Raw genomic sequence first — 25,052 nt, forward strand, 5'->3', positions numbered from 1 at the left:
GCCTGGTGTTTGAGCGCTGAGACCCACTCCAGAACCTACACTATCTGTCGAGAATCGGAATCTTTTCCATTTCTGTTTAGTTAGTAGGGGCGCGGATCACGAGACCTCCAGCGTTACTGGTGATTTCAGTCCCGGTGGAGGGCGCTTCGGTCTTGTTCCTCTACCCTCTTACAGACTAGGAAGCCGCAGCTAGCTAATGGCAGTCAGATCCAGTTTTTCTCTTTTGGCTGAAAGACTCAGGATTGGCGGCCAATGCAGGTCTCGAAGGACGGCAAGGTCGGTCGTTAACAATTGTAGGTCGTAAGATCCAGTCCAGTTACGCCAAGGGAAACGCCAGCGCTGCCCGTCCGAGAGCTGCTTTACATAGGCCTTCTTGGAAGGTCTTTCAAGTTTTCCATTTCAAGCTTCAGCAGTCCGCGAACTCAACTCTTCTCTTTCGCAGACTTAAAAAAAAAATTCCAGAAGTATTTTCTTTTCCATAGACCAGGGGATGAAGCACGAGAGTGATGGAACTGAAAAGATGGGAAGGGACCTTCCCCTTTCCTAGCCTGCAAGCTGCCCTTCCATTATCGCATTACTGCAGCGAAACAGAAACACGACTGGATTAAATCGCGGGGCCACCGCGAGGTCACTTGAGAACTACCACTAGGGCGGGGTCGTCACCGGAAGTGACTGCTAACATTCCCCCGCAATGTCCCGCCCTCCAATTGCGCTACCAGTAGGCGACAGGCCGCCGTACTTCCTGCCCCCGGAGCCGTAGTCTGCGACCCCTCTTACTCCTCTCCTATTGGTTGCCAGAGGGACGCGCTGTGATTTCCTATTGGTCGCGTCTGCTCTCTGGCGCCAAGCCTCCTCCCTCCAGGTACCGTCCGGTCTCTGGGTGCCGGATAGGTTACAGGCTGAGAGGGCGTCTGCCCACTGGGCCAGTGAGCAGCGTGGAGAGTGAGGGCGGCGGCTGCGTGGTAGGGCAGGGCGGGACTTCGCGTGGCTATTGGCCAGGGCGGGTAGAGGCTGGAGATACGATTGGTTGGGGAGAAGGGACCGTGGTGGGGTTCGAGCTGCGCGGCCTCAGCTGCTGCGGGAGACGGAAGTGGTGAGAGCGCGGCTTTGGAGGGTCGGGCGAACGCCGCCTGGGTGAGTCACTGTACCCCGTGCACTGCCAGCCTGGGAACCACAACGACCAAGTCCTGCCCGGCCCTCGCCGGCTCTCCTGAGTCCCGCCCTCTGTCATTTGGGGCTCCGCCTCCGAACCTTTAGCCCCGCCCCTAAAACCTGGGCACCTGGATCTCCTCCCTGCCTAGCGCGTCCTCCCCCACCCCCCACCCCAAGACCAGAGTCCCTAACTGTGAAAACCCCGGGCCTCCTAGGCCTGGTCCTGGTCGCTCCTTTCCTCTCTCTTGTTTCTCAGGCTGCGTGCCAGTGAGCCGTGAGGCAGCACCTCCGGCTGGCCGCTTGCGGGCTCCCCCGTGAGGGAGGGAAGGTTGGTAGGATCACAATGGAGGCTTTAATCGCCGCAGCCTCCTGTGGGACTCTGCTGCACACCCCTCGAGCATACCAAACATGGAGTGTCAGTGAAACTCAGACCTGGCTCCCTAAGTGGGCCTAGGAGGCCTTACTTGAAATCCTTGTTAATTCGACCCATTTGACAGATGTTGATTCCAGGCCGGATTGGCCTAATTCTGCTCCTGTTGTGTGGCCTCCTCCCTCTAACCTTCACCTACTTGGTCTCAAGTATGCTCAGCGGGACCGGGCCAACCCTGCTGCTCTTTTATCACAGGTTGTGGTCCTCTCCCTCTTGTCCTCTGCTCTGGACTCTGCCCCCAGTAACAGGTCAGGTGGGTGCTACTCCTAGACTCAGAGAATGGCCGAACAGCCCTGTGGATTCATGCCCCTACCAGGGCCAAAAGTGAGTCCCAGTTGGGCAGTCTTTGTCTCTTCAGAGTTGGCATTTCTTCTCTTTTGTAAAGAGCAGGGTTTGGAGTGGGAATCAGAACGCTTGGGTTCTGCTGAGTAAGCTTGGATGATACTTATTTCTGCTCAGGAACTTTTGTGGTGGAATTCTCACCGGGCAGTCTCACTTGTTGCTTCTTCCATTGCCTGACTGGTGTGATGACTTACTGAGAGGCTGGATCCTCTGTGATGGAGGAAAATGAGTTGCAGAGAAGGTCAGGGGTAGACCCGTGTGTGACATTTATTGATTCTCTGGTGATGTTAATGATCAGCACACTTTCCTCTTGTGTTCTGTCTCCTTTAGTGACGAGCAGGCAGCCAGGACCCTCGCCAAGGTAGAATGGTGAGTACTCCTTTCCCCTCATACCACTATGTGTCTATGTATCTTGCAGTCTGTCTCAGTGAAGCTGTCCCACCTCTCTTGGCCTCAGTGCTCCGGGATACTCTGTTCACTTCCTAAACAGGCGCATTTGCCCTGTTACTTTTTCTTTCTGGTGGGCGGTGGTGTTTTGAGACAGGTTTTTACTGTAAAGTCTTCGTTAGCCTCGTACTAGAAATGTAGCCCTGCCAGCCTTGACTTGTGCCTCCGTCTCCTAAGTGTTAGGATTGCAGGTGAATGCAGTGTGGGGCCTTGTGCTTGATAGGCAAGTACTCTAACACTGAGCTATGGTTTCTTAGGATTGAAAAAAAAAAACCAGGCACCAAATAGCACTCAGGACATTGTAGTTTTTCTCCGTGTTGGGTCATTCCTTCTTACACTAACGAACTGCTCTGTCTCCTCTTACTTTTCTTTGATCCCTGGTTAAAACTATGCATTTTCTGGTGTAAGAAAACTAGTCTTGGGGTTGGGGATTTAGCTTAGTGGTAAAATGCTTGCTAGGCCCTGGGTTTGGTCCTCAGCTCTGAGAAAAAAAAAAAAAAAAAAAGAAAAGAAAAGAAAAAAGAAAACTAGTCTTTCTATCTGAGATTCCTGAACTTCAGGGCGTGGTGGCACAGCCTTTTGATCACATCTCTTAGGGACAGAGTCAGGTGATTCTCAGCCAAGTCTATGTAGTGAGTTCCAGAAAAGACCCCATGTTTTCTTTTTTTTTTTTTTTTATGTTTATTTATTGTATGTATACGAGTGCACTGTAGCTGTCTTCAGACACACCACAAGAGGGCATCAGATCCCATTACAGATGGTTGTGAGCCACCATGTGGTTGCTGGGAATTGAACTCAGGACTTCTGGAAGAGCAGTGGGTGCTCTTAACCGCTGAGCCATCTCTCCAGCTCCAAGACCCCGTGTCTTAAAAGGAAAAAAAAAAAAAATCAGATCCCTGAACCTCAGCCGGGTCGCATGAATATATTGTTGGTGCTGTCCCAGGAATGATTCCACCCAAACTGTAGGCCTCTTCCAGTCCCCAGGTGTTGCTGTCTATTAAGCCACTGCAGGCGACAACTGACTGAATGTCTACCAGGACAGCATTCTGAAGGTGCCCTGAATGTCAGTGGGGGTGGGCCGTCTCTGTCCTAGTCGGAGGGCAGTAAGATGAGAAAGACACGCCTGAAGCCCTCTCCAGACAAGAACCATCCTTTGTATCTCTCCAGTTCCTTTCAGGGCTCACAGGTCAGTGAATTCAGTCAGTGGGCGGATTCCCTCCTTTTCCCCGTCCTGTGGAGACCCACACATATCTGTGACGTGTGCACTAGCCCAGGCTCTTTTCAGAGAGCCTACCACTGACCCTGCTCCCTTGGACTTCTAGCTCATCCCCTTTTCGGTTTTGGTGGTGCACCAAGAACAGTGTGTGCTTCACAGTGAGTCTCCTTCTTAGCACCACTACTTAGGAGAACTGCACAGTTTCTCTCTAAGCCTAAAGTCTCACCTGCGGAAACAGGATCTCCCTTCATTCTTGGAGAGTTAGGGTAATGTTTGACACTGCTGGCCATTATTGTAAGTACTTGATTAAAAATTCATCCCAAGGCCTTAAAACAAAAGCCCTGGTTTGTGAAAGTTACCAGGTGCGGGAAGTGTAAGAGTTCTAGTAAGCTTTCTGTTACTTTTGGAAACACTAAGCTGCTTATCACTCACTACTTACTCCTTGGCTCCCTACCCAACACCATTGATTGCTCTACTTCTGGGTTTTGTTATTGTTGTTGTTTTCTGTAACTCGAGTGGCCCATAATCCCAGTTCTTCTCTTAGACTAAGAAGTTCTTCCAAAGGATTTTCTTTTCGATCAGGTGGTGTGAATCAAGGGAGAGATAGAATTTAGGAGGGCTTGGAGGGGGCATGGTGGAATAAAAAATTCCAAGGGTTTCCCTTACAGAAGTGTGGAATGACCGCTAAGATAACACCAGACCAATATTCTTTTTAAGAGGACAAAAGAAGTTTAGTGAAAGCAGGGAGGCAGATGAATGGAGCGTGGTGGGCCGTGGTTTCGGAGGGAAATAGGAAGGCTGGGGGCTGTGAAGAACATGGGGAGAGCGCTCCGTCTGGGATCTGAGCAAGCTTAGAGAGTACTCTGGGAGAAGGGAAGAGAGTGGGAAATGTGTGACAAGCAGGGTGTCGGGTAGCACACCTGGAAAGATGGGAAATAAAAAGGTGTGGGCGGACTTGCTTCTCCTTTCTGAGCAGTCCTGGGGCGGTCCCCGGTCCCACTCTAGAATGTCCCTAGAGTTCCCAGGAGGGGTGGTGGTGGTGGTGATGGTTGTCTCCCCCGCCGCCCAGGGTTTGCGGGGTGGGGAGGAGCTAGGGCGGCGGGCGGGGCCCGGGAGCCTCTCTGCCTCCGCCTTCGCCTCCACCTCCCTGGCGGCGTCCTGGGCTCTCTTGTCGCTGAGCTCCCCTCCCTTCCTCGCTCTTGCCGGAGGGCGGAGCCGGGCCCGCTCCATTGTGGAGAGGAGGGGAGAGGCGCGCGGGAGCAGAGGCTGGGTCCTGGCGCCAGGGTGCTCGCTTCTGGCCGCAGCTGCATCAGGCGGGCCCCGCAGCCGGGATGCAGCGGGCGTCCGGGGCTGGCGGGCAGCGCAGCGGCTCCCGGGACATGTGCGCTGGTCCAGACAGCCCGCGACCATGAGCCTGACCGCCCGCGTCTCCTGCTCCATGCTTAGCTGCTTCGTAAGTGCCAGGCCTGTCCTGCCAGGGCCTGGGGCGGGGGTTGGGGGAGCACCCAACGCACGCTGTACCCACAGTCCTGCCCAAAGACCCCGGCATGACCCCAAACCTTAGGGACAGGGGAAGTGGGTTAGCTCTTTTCTCTGACTTGCTTCAAGAAAGCGGGTACTGGGGATGCAAATTCTGTGATTCTTTCTGACTCTGCAGTCACTGCCCTTGACTGCAGATTTCCAGGCCCCGCCCTGCAGGGGTACATCCCATTACCTCCTCCTCTCCATCTTGGTCCCACCCGCCATATCCTTGCTTGGGGATGTAGGATGTGCCTAGTAGGCTGTGTGGGATGTTATGGGGCTGAAAGAGAAGCTTAGATGTTTGTGAGCTGTCTCTAGGTCTCCAGTCCCCTCTCCCACACATACTCCATCGTTCACCTGACATACCAGTCTTTTCTCCTTGACTGTCCCCCAGACAGCCTCTTTTCTCCATCTTCCTTGCCTCTGCAGGGTTCTGTATCTCTGAATCATCCCCAGTCTTCCCCTCCTCCCCCTGGCTAATGCTCCTTCCCAGCTTCCCCCATCTGTCCTCTCAGATGTCGTGCCCCCCCCTCCCCCGTAGGTGTCTGCCAGGCCTTCTCTCTCCCCTGGCTGTCCTTGGGTCTCCTGCTTCCTCCCTGAGCATGGATTCTCTCTTTTCTTCTCTCTTGGTGTTTGGGAGCAGAGTGACTTCAGCTAGCTATGGGTATTCCTTAGGAATTCCCCTCAGATCAGCAGGCGGGGCAGGTTGCTTGACAGGTAGTGGGGGCTTATCAGCATCGAGAGCCCAATGGGAAGATCAGCTCAGCTCCAAAACACGTCTTCCTTTTTGAAGGCATTCACAAAGGCCCTCTAGAGGCATGGGACCGAATCCCCCCAACCTCCTCCTCTTTGTCTCCACCCACCAGGTTGATGCTCGAGAGGCTAGAAGGGCCTGATTTCCTTTCTCTCTATCCAGCTACCACAGCTGGCTCCTGTGCCTCAGGTGTCTCTTTCCCAGTCCTGCTCTTGTCTTATTCTGATAGGAGTCTTTCTTAGTTCCCTTCCTTCCTTGGGTTTTTGCAGTTTTGGTTCAAAGGAGAAGTCTCTTTAAATGGAGCAAATTCTCAGTTCCTTCTTGGCTTAGCTCACTTTTCCCTGAGTACCACTTTATTTCACCCTTTCTCCTGCCAAGCCAGGTCTTCCTTCCCTCCTCTAGGAGCCAGAATCGTTAAACACAAAGGAAGGTGTTGGTGGGTTTGTTGGTAGAGGAGGAGAGTGAGAGGAGCCAGGTCGGGTGGCAAACTCAAGGTTATGGCCTCCCTGCAGGGTGAGGAGGGCCCCCCCAGCCTGGAGTACATCCAAGCCAAGGATCTGTTCCCCCCCAAGGAACTGGTGAAGGAGGAGGAAAATCTTCAGGTAAGGAGGAACAGGATGCTCATGGTGGGAGGGGCTTCCTGCCCAGTTTGTGTTCCAGACTTTCAAATCTTTAGAGGATATACCAGAGCCCCGGCTTCCTCCTGGGCCTCTGAAGGGAGTGGGCTCCTGTGTTCGTCAGTCTGTGCATTATGTGCCTTTGGCCTTAGGGAAGGGGAGAGGCAGTTTTCCTGGACAGCAGATGACCAGCGTCCTGACTTGACTCCTGCATCATCTCCCTTTTCCTCAGGGTCTGCTAAAGAACAGGGCTGCAGAGAAAAACAAGGGAGAGACTGTCTTGTGGGCTGAGGGCTTCTCTGACCTTTTTCAGGTACCCTTCACAGTGCTACAGGGTGAGGGAGTGGAATTCCTGGGCCGGGCAGCTGATGCCCTCATTGCAATCTCCAACTACCGGCTGCATATCAAGTTCAAAGACTCTGTCATCAACGTAAGTTCTTGTCTTATTTTCCTCACACCAAAGTCAAAGTCCTCATGTACTTCAAAGTGGTATTGTTCCAGTGCTTGACCAGATTATGACTTGAAAAATAGTTGGGATTCCCTTCCCATTGGCCTCGGTATTTCTTATCTCATTCCTCTGTGTACAGGTTTACCTGTCTCTTAGGACAGGGTTTCTCTGTGTAGCCTTGGTTGTCCTGGCACTCCCCCCTGTAGACCAGGCTGGCCTCAAACTCAGAGATTTACCTACCTCTGTCTCCCCAGTGCTGGAACTAAAGGTGTGTGAACCCCTGCCTAGCTTGTTTATTCTGATTGTATGTTTGTTAGTGTCTATCTGTCTGTCTGTCTATGTACCATATTCGTGCCTTTGCCTGAGGAGACCAGATGACTAAACTGAAGTTACAAGAGGTTGTGACAAGCATGTGGGTGCTGGGAACTAAACCTAGATCCTCTGCAAGAGCAGCCAGTGCTCCTAACCTTTGAGCCACAGTGGCATTATCTATTAGAAGAGCCAGGCAGATGTGACCCTTTTTCTTGCACTGTCACTCTGTGTTACCTTGGACAAGTGATGATGTCCTCCTTATTGAATAAAATCTCCTGCCTTCAGGATTCTTATGGTATTAACTGGTGACATGGGAAGCACCCGGTAGGGTCACCATGCCCTAGCAGACCCTCAGTAGATGCTGGCTTCCTTCCCTTCATTGGCTCGACACCTCTCAGGCTGGGGGCCCCTGGACCTCACTTTGCTCTTCCTCTGCAGGTGCCCCTCCGTATGATTGACAGTGTGGAAAGCCGTGATATGTTTCAGTTGCACATTGCCTGCAAGGACTCTAAAGTGGTGAGGTGAGCACGGGGGGGCCTTGTTCTTGTTCTCTGACTCTCATCTTGTGCAGACCTCTCTGCTGTAGGGTACCCTTGGAGTAAGAGGACCAACTCCACTTTCCGTTCCCTATTGGGGGAAAAGTGACATCTCACTTCTCTGTTCTTAGTCGGGAGGTCACTTTGCTAACCCATTTTGACTTGAACTAAAATGGGGATGGAGCCATTGTGAGGACTACTTGAGGTAATGAGTATGAGCCCCTGGGTTAGTGTTAAGCACAGTGCTCTCACGTAAGTTATGTCAGTTTATTGAGCAATTTGCACCACAGTTTATGTACTGCAGCTCCATCCAAGAACTCACAGACAAAAACTCCTGCCCTAAAGGAGCCTATACTCCAGCGGGGAGGCTCTGCAGTAAATACGGGAAATACTTTAAATGATAAGTGTAAAATTCAAAGTAAAATCAAGAAAAGTTTTAGCAGGTTCTAGCTTTAACCAGCTGACTGGAGATAAAGGGTGACTGGACTAGCTTTAACCAGCTGACTGGAGATAAAGGGTGGCTGGAGTCAGGATCTGAGGAACGTGACCAAGCTGGTATCTGAGGGAAAGGTGTGCTGAAGGGCTATGAGGAGTGCAAAGGTTCTGAAGTAGGTGTGTGCCCGTGCCTGCATAGCAGAAGAATGGCAAAGTGCAGCTCGTGTGGCTGGAAGAGTACATATGGGTGAGGGGAGTGGAATGTGAGGCAAGAGGGCAGAGGTCGCAGTGACTGGCCTTGGCCTTGATTTTGAGAGATCTGAGAAATCTCTGGAGGGTTTTAAGCAAAGCTGTGATGTGATGTGACGTGATGTGATTAATGCTTTATGGGCCCATTCTGGCTGCTACTTTGGAACCAAGTAGAAGAAAATAGGGACAGAAGCCAAGGCTGGCGCTGAGCAGCTAGGCAGGAAGCTGCTGTAGTTAACGCAGGTAAGAGGCCATGCCGAGGATCCTTTCAGATTCTGGGTGTAGACAGTGTTTGCTGTAAATTGGTTATGAGAGAAAAGGGACTGGGAGGATGGGGAGGTGCTTAGAAGGCCAGGTCTCTGGTGGACTGTGATAACCCCTTTGCTCTTTTCCTTTGTGAAAAAGAATGTCGAGTTGCTTAAGGCACGCCTGTGCTGCCCAGATCCCCTCCACACTCCAGGCACATTAGAAGTCAAGAGAGGAGAGACTGAGGAGTAAGCTAGGAAAGGCTTCAAGGAAGAGGTGGGACTGAAACTGTCTTAAAACATCAGTAGGGTGTGGCTAGGCAGAAAAGACATTATCTTGCCAAGGAGAAAAAACAAGGAGGTAAGATTGCTGGGAGCGGGACGTGTGCCTCAAAGGAGGTAGCACTGGCTGGTAGGATGGCCATAAGAATCGTCACAAGAGGGGTTGCGGATTTAGCTCAGCGGTAGAGCGCTTGCCTAGCAAGTGCAAGGCCCTGGGTTCGGTCCCCAGCTCCGGAAAAAGAAAAAAAAAAAAAAAGAATCGTCACAAGAGACAACTCTTAGGTGCCAGTGCCAGTGTCCCCTCTACTCCCCCCAGAGTCATTCTTCCTTACCTCCTGCTCTGCAGCTTCCTTTCTTTCTTAGCCTTTTTTAAGCTGTGTTTTTGACTCTTAACCCCATGGCCTGTCTACCCCTTGCCTCACCCAAGACTGTGGCTTCTTGCCTGGCAGGTGCCACTTCTCCACTTTCAAGCAGTGCCAAGAGTGGCTCTCAAGGCTAAGCCGGGCCACAGCAAGACCTGCCAAGCCCGAGGATCTCTTTGCCTTTGCCTACCATGCCTGGTGCCTGGGGCTGACTGAGGAGGATCAGCATACCCACCTGTGTCAGCCAGGTGAGGCCAGGCCATTTTCTAGGGGGATCTGCTTGTTAGCCTATGGCTCTCAGCCACCTTTACCCCTGGGTGTTGGTGTTGTGGGAAGCTGACAGGCTGGGGACTGTGTTGCAGGAGAGCACATCCGATGTCGACAGGAGGCCGAGCTCGCAAGGATGGGTTTTGACCTGCAGAATGTCTGGAGAGTCTCGCATATCAACAGCAATTACAAGTAATTACAAGGGTGCAGGGCTGGGTGCAAAACACCCAGACTTTATGTTTCAGTGAGATGTAGCATGTCCAGCTTCTGGGTCCACGAGGGCGGAGGGCTCAAATTGTCCCTATTGTTGCAAAGCCTAGGATCATTATTCCAGATTGAGATCAGGACACCCTCCCCCATCTTTTCTCAGGCTGTGCCCTAGCTACCCCCAGAAGCTGCTGGTTCCTGTGTGGATCACAGATAAAGAGCTGGAGAATGTGGCTTCTTTCCGCTCTTGGAAGCGCATCCCTGTTGTGGTGTACAGGTGAGGCGGGGTGGGATGGGGAGTAGGCAGTCAATGGAAAGGGTGGCACCTTGTAGGGAAGTGACAAGAATTACTGTAGATAAGAATCTTCAGGGCTGGAGGGATGGATGGTTCAGTGGTTAAGAGTGTTTGCTGCTTTTGCAGAGGACCTGGGTTCAGTTACCAGCACCCACAGCAGGTCACAACCATCTGTAACGCCAGGAGATCTGACACTCCCTTCTGGCCTCCACAGGGACACACAGACACATATATGTCTATGCAAAACACTAACATACATAAAAACTACTACTGCCACTGCCACTGCCACTGCCACTACTACTAGAACCTTAGGCACAATCTCAGATTTTACTCCCAAAGATAAAGCTTTAGTGAAATTGGTTTTTTGTCTGTTGTTTTTGGTGTGTGTGTGTGTGTGTGTGTGTGTGTGTGTATGAGAGAGAGAGAGAGAGAGAGAGAGAGAGAGAGAGAGAGAGAGAGAGAGATTGCATTTACTAAGAGGAGAGAGAGAGAGAGAGAGAGAGAGAGAGAGAAAGAGAGAGAGAGAGAGATTGCATTTACTAAGAGGTTGGCAAGCTGGCCTGAAGACCTAGTCAGGCCTATACCCTATTTCTGGAGTAAGGCCTCAGTAGGCCTTTCTATTAGCCATTCTCTTGCCGCCCTCTAGGGTGCTGGAGTTCCACGCGTGTCTGCATATTTTGTTACGGCTGTTTATTAGTACATGGCAGAGACTGGTTGTGACTTACAAAGCTAGAAATTTGGGCTGTTTTCTTTTAGTGGAAAGTCGGCCAATTCCTAGATAAGAGTGTACATAAATAAGCAGAATGTGGTTGTGCACACTTTCAGTCCTAGCAGTGTGAGGCAGAGGCAGGGGGAATCTCTGAATTTGAGGCTAGCCTGGTCTACCTAGTGTGCTCTGGGCCAGCCAGAGCTAAACAAATGCTACATAAACTGAGACAGGTAGTTGTTGTAACCATGAGGGTTAGTGTGGTTTGCACTCTTGACTCAGGCTGGTCTCTTGGTGCATTTTGGAACAGGTACTGTGCAGATCTGATGAGTCAAGGTCACAGTGGGAATATAGGAGCCATTTCAGAAGAATGTGTGTGAATAGCACTTTGTAAACTATAAAGTGGTCTAGAGATGTTAAGGCTTTGGGTTGCTATTTTCATGACCTAGATATGCTGGTAGCCCTTGCTGGCTCTGGAGACCTTGTTCTGGCCCCATGAGGTCTCTGCAGTAGGCTTCTGGAGGCTGGGAATACCAAGGGCATTATGGTTTCTTCTGTTTTGTCAGACACCTGCGCAACGGGGCTGCCATTGCCCGCTGCAGCCAGCCTGAGATCAGCTGGTGGGGCTGGCGCAATGCTGATGATGAATACCTCGTCACGTCCATTGCCAAAGCCTGCGCCTTAGACCCAGGGACCAGGGCCAGTGGGGGCTCCCTCAGTGCTGGGACTAATGATGCCAGCGAGGCATGTGACACGGATTTCGGTAAGGCGGGGGTGGTGCTAGTGCCCTTAGTGCTAGCTCCCCTCCCCTCCCATCCTTGATGGCTCCTAGGAAGTCCCCAGTGAAACCACAGGAAAAGGTGATAAAACAGAGCGTGGGTCCCTGCCTCCTGGGAGGTGGAGATCTGAGTGCTCCAAGGCTGGGCCACTGCCGAGCTGACCCTGAGACTTCTCTTCCTGCTCTGTATTTAGATTCTTCTCTGACTGCATGCTCTGGGGTAGAGAGCACAGCAGCCCCCCAAAAACTGCTGATCCTGGATGCACGGTCCTACACAGCAGCAGTGGCCAACCGGGCCAAGGGTGGAGGCTGTGAATGTGAAGGTATTGTGATCACTCAGTGTCACAGTCACTCTGGGGTCGGGGGCCTGGGGCAGCCTGAGTGTTTGAAAGAGCCAAACAAACCTGCTTGGATCCAGGGTTCTGCCACTTAGGAGCCATGGTTATGAAGTATAAGTTCCCTCCTAATTTTATTTTCTCATCTGTAAAATGAGGACAATTCACACCTTGAAAGGCTGTCAGAGTCTTAGCTCTTAAAGAAGATTGTTGGCCCAGAGCAGCTACCGTTTGTTGAGAGTTTATATTGTTAACCCTAGTGCTGCTGCCTCGGGATTACATTTACTGCTTGAGTAGTGGCTCTTGAGTCTCCAGAGGTAAAAGGGCGATTTGGATTTGGTGTTGCTTATCCTGGAGTGTTCTGTCCTGCCAGGGAAGCTCTCTTGTCCACTGGGATTGTTCTTGTCATGAGTGGCTGTTTCCAGGACATGATTGTATGCTCCCCTTTCCTCCCGTCTACAGAATACTATCCGAACTGTGAGGTCGTGTTTATGGGAATGGCCAACATCCATGCCATCCGGAACAGCTTCCAGTACCTCCGGGCTGTGTGTAGCCAGATGCCAGATCCCAGCAAGTAGGTGCTCTCTTTGAGAGTCCATGGCTGCCACTTTTGTGCCTTAGCCAGTACTGCGCATTCATAGAGGATTTGGAAGGGAGATGGGAAGATTAAGGACTTCAGTGTCTGAGCAGAGTTGGGCAGTGCACCACTTCCAAGAGCACTGCCACTCACTCCTTGAATGGCTTTGGCATGGTCGTAGGCCATCAGATTCTTTTTTTCTGGATCCTTGTCCTACAGAGAGAACAGAGACCTGGGAGAAACATGGCTAAGAAAGCATGTGACACTTCCCTTCCCAGTTCCTCTTCTGATTCTAAGAAGCTCTCACCTCTCTGTGACGCATTTCCCTACCTCTCTGTCAGATATTTCGTGGCAGAAAGGTCATGAGTTAAACTCTTGGTTCCCGCCCTTACTGGGGCTTTTGTCGGATAGAGCTGGCTGAGGGGGCAGAGACCTGTGGTAGCCCCAGAACCACAGTGATTCCATTTCTTTCTGTTCTTGCACAGCTGGTTGTCGGCTCTGGAGAGTACCAAATGGCTACAGCACTTGTCAGTGATGCTAAAAGCGGCTGTGTTGGTAGCCAATACAGTAGATCGGGAAGGCCGGCCTGTGCTGGTGCACTGCTCTGATGGCTGGGATCGTACGCCACAGATTGTAGCCCTGGCCAAAATACTACTGGATCCGTATTACAGGACTCTGGAGGTACTAAGAAGGGATTAGTTGTAAAGAACAACATAAGTGAGGGAAGAGGGATGGTGTCGGGCTCTCTGGAAGTGTCTAGGGAATGTTTCAGTAGAGAACTTGGTACCTTTGAGTCCTCTTCCAGGGTTAGACTTTTTTACAGCTGCTAGCCCCACCTTTGGACATTCTCCTGGAAATCTGGGCCCAAACCTTTCCAGAGCTGCCTGTGTTTAGACTTCTCTTTTTACAGGGCTTCCAAGTGTTAGTGGAGTCTGATTGGCTGGATTTTGGGCACAAGTTTGGAGATCGCTGTGGCCATCAGGAAAATGCAGAGGACCAAAATGAACAGTGTCCGGTGTTCCTCCAGTGGCTTGATTCTGTACATCAGCTGCTTAAGCAGTTCCCCTGCCTGTTTGAATTCAATGAAGCATTTCTGGTGAGTCCTAAAGCCTGTGGCTGGGGTTGGAGAACGGTGTCCTGAAGGCCTCAGGTTCACACTTATCTTGGCTTCCTAGGTAAAACTGGTGCAGCACACGTACTCCTGCCTCTACGGCACATTCCTGGCCAACAACCCCTGCGAGCGAGAGAAGCGCAACATCTATAAACGGACATGCTCGGTGTGGGCACTCCTGCGAGCTGGCAACAAGAACTTCCATAACTTCCTCTACACACCTGGGTCAGACATGGTAAGGCTGCGCCCTTCCCCTGCTGGAAATCCTACAGGGAGAGGAGGCGGAGTCAGTGAGAAGAACTCTAGCCAATTGTTCAAGGAAAGAAAATGAACCAAGGGCTCCCCTAAAACAATAACATTCGGCTGCTTCCTCAGGTCCTACATCCCGTGTGTCACGTCCGGGCCCTGCACCTCTGGACAGCTGTTTACCTGCCTGCGTCATCGCCGTGCACCCTTGGAGAGGAGAATATGGATCTTTACCTTTCCCCAGTGGCTCAGAGCCAGGAATTTTCTGGTCGTTCTCTGGACAGGTGAGAAGAAAGAAAAAAAAAACAAAACAAAAAAAAAAAAAACAAGGAAAGCAGTAACTGCTTCCTGTTCTATTTCACCTCCAAGTTACTTACTTGTTTGTTTACATGTATTTATTGGTGTGTGTGGTGTGTGTGTGCTCGCATGCTTGCACAGGCCACAGCACACAGGTAGAGGTTAGGAAAACTCGCAGGAGTTGATTCTACCTTTCCACCCAGTGTGGGTTTGGGGGATTGAACTCTGGTCCTTAAGCTTGGTGACAAGCACCTTTCCCACTGAGCCATCTCACTGGCCCTTCTTCTGTTTTAATGAACTTTTTAGAAACAACTTCCTTCAGTCACTTAAGCTAGCCCTGGGAGCTAGACTGGAATCACTGTGTTCTAGGTTTCACTAAGTTGTTCCACCTTCTTAGGTGCTGCTCTCACCTGCTGTGATACTTGAGCAAAAGAGAGGAGAATTATAGGGAAAGGGCTCTTCGCAAGGTCTGTGGGATGCTGGGGATTTTTTCACATGGCATACGGAAATCACACTCAGGAGGCACCTTGGTGCTATCCAGCAGTAACCTCTGGAAGCATTTCACTCTCAGAGAAACATTTCCCAGTAGGGGATAGACTTCTCTGTCAGTAAAAGGCCAAATCTAAAGTAGGCTGTCAAGTTCTCTTCTGGCTGAATATCTAGGGGAAGAGAGTTGGTGGCTTGAATTACGCTAGTAATCCATGTTACTTTAAAAAAAATAAAGACAAGCACTATCAAAGAAAATGAAATCTTCCTCCTGGTTCTTTTCCTCACCGGTGTAAGCTGTTAACACTAGTAGGCGTGTATCCAGATGTTTATCTCTTTAGAAACATCACGAGTCCAAGCCCTCAGGTGCAGTTTCTCCTGGCTAGCCTCTGTAAAGACTGATGCAGCCACTCCTGCCTTTATGGCACCTTGTTTTTATAAACAACTCCCCACTTTTTGTATACTGTTCTGGAGGTTCACATTTTGTGTCCGGCTGTCGCTCCATGACAACACATAAAAGACACCTTGTTGTTTTTATTTCCCTCGTCATATTATTTTCTGTAATGACAGAAATCAAATTTTGTGTATACAAGGCAAGTGTCCCACACTCAGCCCTCCTTCATTGTTCTTATGGCTGCAGTGTGGTTAAAGGCTTGGGTTCCTCTCTGCCTGCTCTGATCATTTCAGGATTGTTGCAGGGAATGTTGTAGAGAGCATCTGCATGTGAGTAAGTTATGGTAAAACACCCATTCTCTTTGCTATCTAAGCCAATTTAAGTGCACAGTTTCACTTGGGGCTGTAGAAAGTGTCTGATTTATTATATTGTGCTTGCATTTCTGTCAGAATTTTTTTTTAATTTTTGGAAACAGAAGTACTCCATTCAAAGGATTTTTTATTTAAGACTGTCTCACTGTGTCACTGTTCAGTGTGACTGGCCTTAAAATCATAAGCCTCCTGAATCAGTCTTTTTTTTTTTTTTTTTAAATTCATATGAATACACTGTCACTTTGTTCAGACACACCAGAAGAGGGCGTCAGATCCCGTTACAGATGGCTGTGAGCCACCATGTGGTTGCTGGAATTTGAACTCAGGAAAGCAGTGCTCTTAACCGCTGAGCCATCTCTCCAGGCCCCCCTGGATCAGTCTTCTAAATACTGCAATTATAGGCATGCTATGCTCCAAAATTTGAACAGTGATATTTGATTATTAGCTGAAGCTTTTGAAGTTGAAGTCTCCTGACTGAATATTATAAGGTATAATGAAGAACTCGTCCATCTTAAAATTTTGATTTTAGGTTCTTTTGAGCCAAGGCCTTGTCATGGGATAGATTTCAGTGGTTTTCCTTTTCTTAAAACTATGAAGAAATTTTTAAAGGATCGTTTGGGGCTGATTTACATTGGAAATTTTTATGAAGGGCCTGTATAGGAACTATGGCTGTTTTTGTGTCCCAGGTGAGGTTTCGTTTTTGAGGCAGGGTCTTCTGTGTAGCTATTGCTGGCCCAGAACTCCTGATGCTTTTGCTTCAGTCTCCCAAGTGCCAGGATTACAGGTATGCGCCACCACCCTGGGCCCTAGGAAGCATTTGAGCAAATATTTAAGTGGATAAATAAATGCTTGGGATAAAGGGAATTATGAGTATATTAACGGTTTTATGGGAGAAAGGGCCAAAGGAACAGATATATAAAAGATAGTTTTGAAGAAAACAAAACACAAAAGTAACTCGAGGGCTAGTAGAGGGTGACAAGGACATTATTTTGTCGTTTTGAGACAGGGCCTTGCTATGTAGCCCTGACTGGCCTGGGACTCACAGGTCTATCTGCCTCTGCCTCCTGAGTGCTGGGACTGAAGTCAAAGTGTATCAAAAGGGGATAGAAAGAAACAAGGTATTGCAGGCTGTAGGCCACAGTGCAGAGCTTACTTTATATATGTATTTTTTTTAAAAGATCTGTTTTTATTTTATATGTATGAATGTTTTGCCTACACGTATGTTTGTGTGTCACATATGCGTCTGGTGCCAGAGAAGGTCAGAAGAAGGTATCAAATACCCTAGAATTGAAGTAAGCTACCATGTAGGTGCTGGGACCAAACCAAGGTCTTTTGTAAGAATAGCAAGTGCTCATAACTACTGAATCATCACTACAACTGAATTTTGATTCAGGTGTCAGTAGTAAGATAGCATAGGAAGTGATTATGAGCTATTAGTATTGGAAATCTGGAGAACTTACCACTGAGCTGGGTAGAGGCATAGGACTAACCACATCTGTAATTTATTTATAAAAAGTTCCTGGAAAAGAGGAATATATTCAGAAATACAATAGAGACATTTTCAGTAGACTATGGGGTTGGTTGAAAGTTGGAGACTAAAAGTGCAGAATGCAGAAGATCCAAAGTCTCTTCAGAGTCAAAGACAGGCTCACAAGCCTTAAAGTTTTAAGTCCAGAACATTCATACCATCTGTACCCAAGGAAAGGTTGAGAAGACAATCCAGTTTGCAGAGAAAGAAGAGATCCATGGAGGATGGGATTGAAGTATCAATTGATAGCAGAGGTGAGAGAGGTATATTGCAAAGCAGCCCATATGGAGAAAGTTAGTTCTAGAGGGCTAACTGATGAAAGATTTAAATGTTTCTGTAACAACTGACCTGACTTCCTTTGGTTATACCTCTTCCCAGACCAAAGGTATCATCCCCCTGTCTTTCCTCTTCTGTTAAAAGTCCAACAAATGGTTTTATACCCAGTCCAAGGTCTGGGCTTTCTTCGTAGCCTTCCCTGACCATGTGGGCTGCCTTAGCTCACTTCTAGAGTCCTCCAGCATTATTGTCTTTTCCATCCTTATTGGTGCACATAGGAAGCAGCTATGAAGGTTGACACACTGTTATTGTTTGAATTTCATCTGCCGTGTTCCTTTTCCGGAGCTGAGGACTGAACCCAGGGCCTTGCGCTTGCTAGGCAAGTGCGCTACCACTGAGCTAAATCTCCAACCCATTGTTTGAATTTCAAAGGGTGCATGGGAGTCACGCTCTTCTATATAGTTGAAAGTTTCTATAATAAAAAATAAGGCAAAAGAAGACAAAGTCAGTTTTAACTTTTTAAAAGTATGGGGGCCTGGACTGGGGTATATAGTTCAGTCAATGGTGATCATATGCATGAGACTGGGTTTAATCACCAGCTCTGCCAAGAAAAAAAATTGTGGTCAGAGGGACTACAGGTATTTAGGCCTTCCTCTTCCATTCTCAGTAGGTTTTGGATGACCCTTGGAAGCACAATCTGTTGTATGCCAACTGTTGAGCTCTACTGACCTAGTCTATTCAGTTGGCACCCTGCTAGTGCACACTTGACATGATCTTAAAGCCTGTTTCTTCATTTCTTATATTACTAGCCTACTACTGTGTTAGGTGTTGGGTATTCAAATGAGACACAGGCCTGACCTCAAAATGTTGCTAGAGGGAGAGAAACAAGTAAATAGTACGCTGATAGCACCGTGCTTTGATAGGGATTATTTGTTCAACCCTTACTGTGGCTTTAAGATGTAGGCACTTTAACTTTCTGCCACAAATGAGGAAAGTGAGGTTAGGGAAGTTAGGTTGGAAAGTTCCAAAGCTGAGATGTGCACCCTGGCTATGAGATAGATCTCATTCCGTGTAAAATGCCAAGTGCAGAGGCTTGTGCCTTGTGCTTGCAATCCTGACTCTGGGGGCAGAGACAGGAAGGAGATCCTTGAGGCTCGATGGCCAGCCAGTGTAGCCAAATTGGCAAGCCTCAGGTTCAGTGAGAGATCTTGTTTCAAATAAGTTGGAAAGTGACTGAGGAAGACTCCCAGTGTCAACACATGCACACATGTTTGCCTACACACACACACAATTGATCACAAAAGTAAAATCAAATATAAAAATATTATATGTACTATAATAAATATCAAAAGTAAGTATTTAGAGTAAGCTATATTATATAACTTGGCATGGGAAGGCTTTTTTGTGAGAACTGAGTAAAGCTTCTGAGAAGAACCCAGTGATGTGTCTCCTATTTCCTGGACAATTTCCCTAGGTTTTTATTGCTCTAAAGGTTTTGTACTGCAATAGAAATGAGGACAACCATTTGGTGAATAGGAGTGCTTCTTGAGTTTTTTGAGTGATGTCTACTGGAAGTTTCCATGAGGTTCTGAGAAATTGGAGGGACACACTGCCACTAAGTCTGAAAAAAAAATGTATATTGAGAAGTCATGCCTTCTTGATGAGTTTGTGACTGATAAGTGTGTAGTTAGCTGCCTAAGTTCTGAAGCCTTCTGGCATCTCTCTAAGGTATAGCATTAACAACTGGAGAGGTTAAATAATGCATTTTCTGGTGGTTAACCACTGTGAAGGCCAATGTCTTTTAGCTCCAAAACCTGTAGTCTTTGTCTGACTGTGACAGAAAGTGGTCTGAGGTTCAGGTGTGGTACTGGCTACAGTAGTGGATTTAGAATCATCAGTAGGCTTAAAGGTATAGCTTAGTGACAGAGCATGTGCTTTGTATATACAAGCCTCAGAATCAGTATCCACCACAGATTTTACATAGGTGCATCAGCATGGCAGGCAATGGAAACCATCAAAGTGTTTGAGATGGTCTTGGATGATTTTGTATGTTGACAACTTCAGGAACTGGGGGCAGATAAGCATTCTGGAAGATGAGTATGTCTTAGGCTTTTTGCAGAGTAGACTCCCAGTGAACTTCAGTTATTTGTAATATTAGATGTCTTGTCAACATCAGTTTTGATATTGCTCTGATGACCTAATTGTGTACTCTACTGACCTGGAGGCTCTCTGTTTGCCATTTCAGGTTACCTAAAACCAGATCCATGGATGATCTTCTTTCTGCCTGTGATACAAGCAGCCCCCTCACTCGTACTTCCAGTGACCCGAACCTGAATAACCACTGTCAGGAGGTCAGAGTCAGCCTGGAGCCCTGGCACAGCAATCCTGAAGGAGCAGAGGCAGTCATAGAATCTGGAGTCGGAAGCCCACAGCTGACTGTGGGAGACGTGGGCCTTCCTCCTCCTCTGCCCAGTAGCCAGAAAGACTACTTGAGCAATAAACCTTTCAAGGGTCACAAAAGTTGTTCTCTTAGTTATAAGTTGCTTAATACTTCTGTGTCCTGGGAAATGAAGAACACCTCTGAGATCAAAGTCCTGGAAGAAACTGAAGCACTGGCCCCGGGCCCTCCAGCCCGAGAGGAGCAGAGTAGGACTTCTGATGGCTTAGGGAAGCCACCTGAACAGTGTCCAGAGAAGGAAGCTACCAGCTCACTCTCCAATGTTTCCAGCAAGTGTGGAGGAGCCTGTGATTTTCCTGGGGAGCCTCCCCAGGATTCCTTTACAGGTACTCCCCAACAGCCCCATCTAGACTCCATGCAGGCTGTGCCCATCAGGTGTACTCCAGATCACGGTCAGGGCAGCCTTTGCAACCCACCAAGTGCTGCCAGCCAAACTCTTCAAGAGCCAAATACTGACCTCATCAGCCAAGATCCCCCTGGGTCTATGGCAGGTATCTCCTACCAGGAACAGCCTAGTTCTGTGTCGGATCTGATCTATAAGAAGGAAGATGCTGGCAAGAGAGGAAGTAAAAATGGGCAGTTGGTGGAAAATCCTCGCTTTGGGAAAATGCCATTAGAGTTGGCCCGAAAGCCAATTTCTCAGAGCCAGATCAGTGAGTTCTCATTTTTAGGGTCAAACTGGGACAGCTTCCAAGGGATGATGACGTCATTCCCCAGTGGAGAGACCACTCCTCGGCGGCTGCTTGCTTATGGCTGTTGTAGCAAGAGGCCGAGCAATAAGCATATCCGAGCTGCAGCGCCCTGCTTTGGGGGCCAGTGGGCTCAGAGAGAAGGGATGAAGTCGCCCGTCTGCTCTAGTCATTCCAATGGACACTGTACAGGCCCAGGAGGAAAGAACAACCGGATGTGGTTTTCCAGTCATCCAAAGCAAGTCTCCAGCACAAAGCCTTCTCTTCTGAGCTGCCCTTCTCCAGTGCCTCCTCTCTACCTGGATGATGATGGACTCCCCTTTCCCACGGATGTGATCCAACATAGGTTACGGCAGATCGAAGCAGGGTACAAGCAAGAGGTAGAACAGCTACGTCGACAGGTTCGAGAGCTTCAGATGAGGCTAGACATTCGTCACTGCTGTGCCCCTCCAGCAGAGCCCCCCATGGACTATGAGGATGACTTTGTAAGTATTCACCAAGTCCCACCTGTCCATTAGCACTCGTTGGGTACTTTGTTTGTCATTGAGTTAGGCACCCCCATGGTGATGAAAGACGAGTAAACAACGATTTTTCTGAGTGTTAGGAACCGACAGGCAAGGAAGGCTCTCCTGAGAAGATTTGCTTAGGCTGAGTGCTGAAGGATGTGTGACAGTTAGCCAGGTAGACAGTGAGAAGGAAATAGCCTTTTCAAAAGCATGGAGGCAGTAGGTGCTCCAGTGACGTGACTTAACAAAGGGGTGGGGCGTGTGTGGGCGTGAATGTGTGTACGTGGGCGGCACATTATGTGCTGGGATTGTAACGGAGACCGATAGTAACAACGAAGAGCTGATGGAGGATCAGCTTGAGTACCTTTTGATGAGTCAAGCGAGACCCAGATTAGGTGACTGGCTAGGGCTTTTTATTTATTTATTCGAGACAGGCTTCCTCTATGTAGCATTATCTGTCCTACAACTCTCTGTGTAGACCAGGCTGGTCTTGATTATACAGAGATCTGGATGCTTCTGCCTCCCAAGTGTTGGGATTAAAGGCATGTGTCCCTATTCCTGGCTTGGTTGGGATGTTTTAAAACAGTCCAGGTGAGGGATAGCAAGAACGTCTAGGCTTTACTGTCCTAGCTGTTTTAGACTCTGGCATTGTAGTCTTCAGGGAGCTTCTAGGAGCTATCTTGCCCTTTGCTGTTCTCGTGGATACTTCCCTTCAATCCATTCAAGTACTTCCATTGCCTGCTGAGAGAATAGACAGAACCAATAGCTTCTTACTGTTCAGGTGATGCTTTAGATACTGAACTAAGTTTTGGTAAACTTTTCTAGGTTGTATGGGTCAGACTGCGTATAAGACAGCTATTGTGTGGCCATTGTTACACAAAAGCAGCCATAGAGAGTATATAAATGAATGACTATAGCCATGCTCCAGTCAAACTTGATTTAGGAAAACAGGGTAGATTTGGCTTCTGGGCCACAGTTTGCCAACACTTAGCTAGGGTGTAACAAGGAAGGCTGTGAATGGCGAGTAACGAAGGGGGTAATGTTGGTCTTTGCCTACATTGCAGACGTGTTTAAAGGAGTCAGATGGCAGTGACACTGAAGACTTTGGCTCTGATCACAGTGAGGACTGCCTTTCAGAAGCAAGCTGGGAACCTGTTGATAAGAAGGAGACGGAGGTATGTGTGTGAGCAGATGTGTAGTGGGTACTTCATGCAAGCCAGTGGGTTATCTTTCTCAGAGAGGAATGACGTACTGTGGCCTGAACTCTCCCCCAAGATAAATACCATCATTGTAGGCAAGTAGTGACCAGCCATAAAAACCATCCTGGTCATTCTCCCTTGGGCTACTTTCTGGATCGCAGTGTTGTTGTCCTCTTTGGACATGGACCTATACTTTTCCTTTGTGCCTTCTGGTAGGTGACTCGCTGGGTTCCAGACCATATGGCATCACACTGCTATAACTGTGACTGTGAATTCTGGTTGGCCAAACGAAGGCATCATTGCAGGTAAGATGGGTTTTTTGTTTTGTTGCACCTCCTCATTCTTACTCATAATGTAGGGTTTTTGTATAGAACTAAATTAATTTGAAAATGGAAATATCTTAGTATTTTTGTTTACATCCAATAATTTTATTTATGAATACCCTTTTAGACTATTATTCATTCTCAAAACATGGATATTTCTGACAAGCTCCTCCCTCTTTGTACTTTGGCAGAAATTGTGGGAACGTATTTTGTGCTGGATGCTGCCACCTTAAGCTGCCCATTCCCGATCAGCAACTCTATGACCCAGTTCTCGTCTGTAACTCATGTTACGAGCACATTCAAGTGTCTCGTGCCAGGGAGCTCATGAGCCAACATCTGAAGAAACCCATTGCTACAGCTTCCAGTTGAATGCCAGAGGAGATGATCTGTCCATTTTTAGCAGGTTTGAAGGGAGGATCTGCTTCAGGTGTAGTCTGGAAGGTTCCTTGGTATGGCTCATGAACACAGAGCTCAAAGATACCGTCTTGAGAAATCCTCCTTGGTACCATGTGACCGGAGCAGAGGAATTTGAATTTGGCAGGAGATTTTTCTACCACAGAGACCCTCACTTTGGGGTAATGGTCCTGATCCAGACCCAGAGTCTGGAAGCTTCACACTGAGTTGGTGACTCCAGCTTCTCTCTCCTGGAGGTCCCGAGATGATGATTCAGAAATTCTGCCTGGTGCACAGTGCTCAAACAGCAATAGGAAGGCAAACTGGTAACCAGACTCCCAAGTCACAGTGGGACCCATCTCTGCCTGCAAAGAGCAGATCATAGTAGACGAGATAGGAATTCCCATCCTATTTGAGTTGAACTCTCTTCTGTACCTCTGTGCTCTGTGTCTGTGCATGAAGGCTCAGTCTTTAGAGGCACTCCCTCTAGTTGATTAGCACTATCTTCTGTGGAGTTTGGTTCAAAGACTGGTTTGGCAAATAGAGGTTTGGATGCATTTTTCATCTGGCTCGTTGGCTAGCATCAGTGAATATTCAGTTTCAGAGGGACAGTTCTGAGGATTAAGACACTTTTGGAATCAGAAAAACTCTGGCGATGCTTAGTCTTGTGAGAATCAGTTTTCTGAGCTGTGAGGGCAGTTGTCACTATTATGTAGTGGCTGCTCTTGAGGTACGCACTGTGAAGAATGAGAAGGGAAAAGCAAGATTACCCTTGTGAATTCTGCTGATTGTGCCCTACCCTTTGCACCTGACTTTTCCTAGTTGTCCTGGTGCTAACATGGGAGCTACACCTTGATCCTCTCCTGGCATGAAAATAAAGGATTTTATTGTTCCACTGCCCACTTCCCCCATGTTGTCTTTCCCTTGGCCGCTGCCTCCTCTGGGTCACACTGCTTCTTATCCTGAACACTTGACACCTCGAGGGTAGAATATAGCATTTGGTTTTTACCTCCTAGCATATGCTACTTGGTATGTGAGGGTTTCAGTACAAATGCTGCTGTCTATTTCTGTGCACTTAACAATGGAACCCAAACAGAAGGAAGAAAGCCTTGATACCAAAATTGGGAGTGAGGATGTGTCCATTTGGACCAAACACTTTATTCTGTTTTATTTAGATTTTGTTTTTCATCTTACTATGTACCAGTGGCACTTAACCAAAAGATACAGTAATACAGCCATGTTCTGTGGTTGGGACAGATACAGTCTCCTTGGCTCATAGGACTTCCTAGCTACATTCTCCTTACTGCACTAATGTAGAGAAGATACGCTGCCCACTCTGTTAAAGCCGCAGCTGCTGTCTTTCTCACCTGCTACTGTCATGTTGCTTTCTAGAAAACACTTTTTCATTCCAGACTAACCAGAACCTGCATTTAGAATAGGAATTGTTTCTCCTGACCTTTTCTTCAGTTCTACAGCAAAGCCTCTGTGCTCCTTTTATACTTGCCATGGATGTAACCTAAAAAGTTTTGGCATATTTAGGTCAACCTAGCACATTTTTTCTTCTCATTTTAATGGAGCTGGATAATGGAGATTTTTGTGTCTGGGAAATTCCTAAGATCAATGAAAGAGTGACAAGCAGTTTGTCTCTGATACATAAAATTATTTTAAGCATTTTCTCAATCATTAAATGTTACTGCCAGTCCCAAGTGGCTTTTTAATTACCAGTTTTCATTGCACTTCACTCTGTTTTCAGGGGGATCGGGAACATTCGGGGAGACTGTATCTGTCTACTTTGTGTGGCTGTTTTGAGGGACTGTCCCATCAGTGAACAGATTGCATGGCCTGGAGAGACTGGGCTTCTGGCTCAGATGCGTTCACCCTTTCAGAGCTGATGTGGGTGTAAGTGACATGATGCGGCCAAATATCCAAACTGTGCAGTTGCGTTGTGATACACATGCAATGTGCTGTAAGAACTCAATACAGTTCAAATAAAATCTCTATATTAGTGCTGCTTTGTTGGGTCTTTTTCTTACTGGTGTTGGGATTGAATCTAGCTTAACGGATAAAGCATTCCGCCACTGGACTAGATTCCTAGCCTTGTACACTGGGAGCTAGAGGCAGGAGGATTAAGGCGAGTTTGAGGTCCAGGCTGGGTTTTAGCAAAACCAAAACAAACTGGTACTCATTGGCAGCCTCTCCTGTATTTCGGGTTTGTTGCGAAAGGAATTTATTTTGTTAAGATTCTGTCCCCTTTCAAAAGTG

The 25,052-nt window shown here is 48.2% G+C and overlaps 1 protein-coding gene across 11 annotated transcripts; it reads left to right on the plus strand.

Moving 5' to 3' along the window:
* The first annotated feature begins 1,070 nt into the window (after positions 1 to 1,070).
* Positions 1,071 to 24,802, plus strand: Mtmr4 (myotubularin related protein 4). Of its 11 annotated transcripts, XM_087570673.1 has the most exons (22): positions 1,071 to 1,134; positions 1,778 to 1,906; positions 2,042 to 2,165; positions 2,255 to 2,293; positions 3,349 to 3,557; positions 6,375 to 6,464; positions 6,793 to 6,909; positions 7,678 to 7,760; positions 9,436 to 9,596; positions 9,711 to 9,807; positions 9,986 to 10,099; positions 11,390 to 11,586; positions 11,796 to 11,924; positions 12,399 to 12,510; positions 12,999 to 13,194; positions 13,424 to 13,609; positions 13,689 to 13,859; positions 14,000 to 14,154; positions 19,468 to 20,854; positions 21,940 to 22,050; positions 22,291 to 22,379; positions 22,589 to 24,797. In XM_087570673.1, exons 5-22 carry the CDS (start codon positions 3,480 to 3,482, stop codon positions 22,764 to 22,766), a joined length of 3,651 nt encoding a protein of 1,216 aa, XP_087426799.1. In that variant the 5' UTR covers positions 1,071 to 1,134; positions 1,778 to 1,906; positions 2,042 to 2,165; positions 2,255 to 2,293; positions 3,349 to 3,479; the 3' UTR covers positions 22,767 to 24,797. The 11 variants fall into 11 exon arrangements, with proteins under 11 accessions (XP_087426799.1, XP_087426805.1, XP_087426796.1 ...); XM_087570679.1 differs by lacking the exon at positions 3,349 to 3,557; XM_087570670.1 differs by lacking the exon at positions 2,042 to 2,165 and having other exon boundaries at positions 3,349 to 5,040.
* Positions 24,803 to 25,052: the final 250 nt, after the last annotated feature.

Source organism: Rattus norvegicus, chromosome 10, assembly GCF_021556685.1.
Source record: "Rattus norvegicus strain SHRSP/BbbUtx chromosome 10, alternate assembly SHRSP_T2T, whole genome shotgun sequence".
In the NCBI taxonomy this organism is placed as follows: domain Eukaryota; kingdom Metazoa; phylum Chordata; class Mammalia; order Rodentia; family Muridae; genus Rattus; species Rattus norvegicus.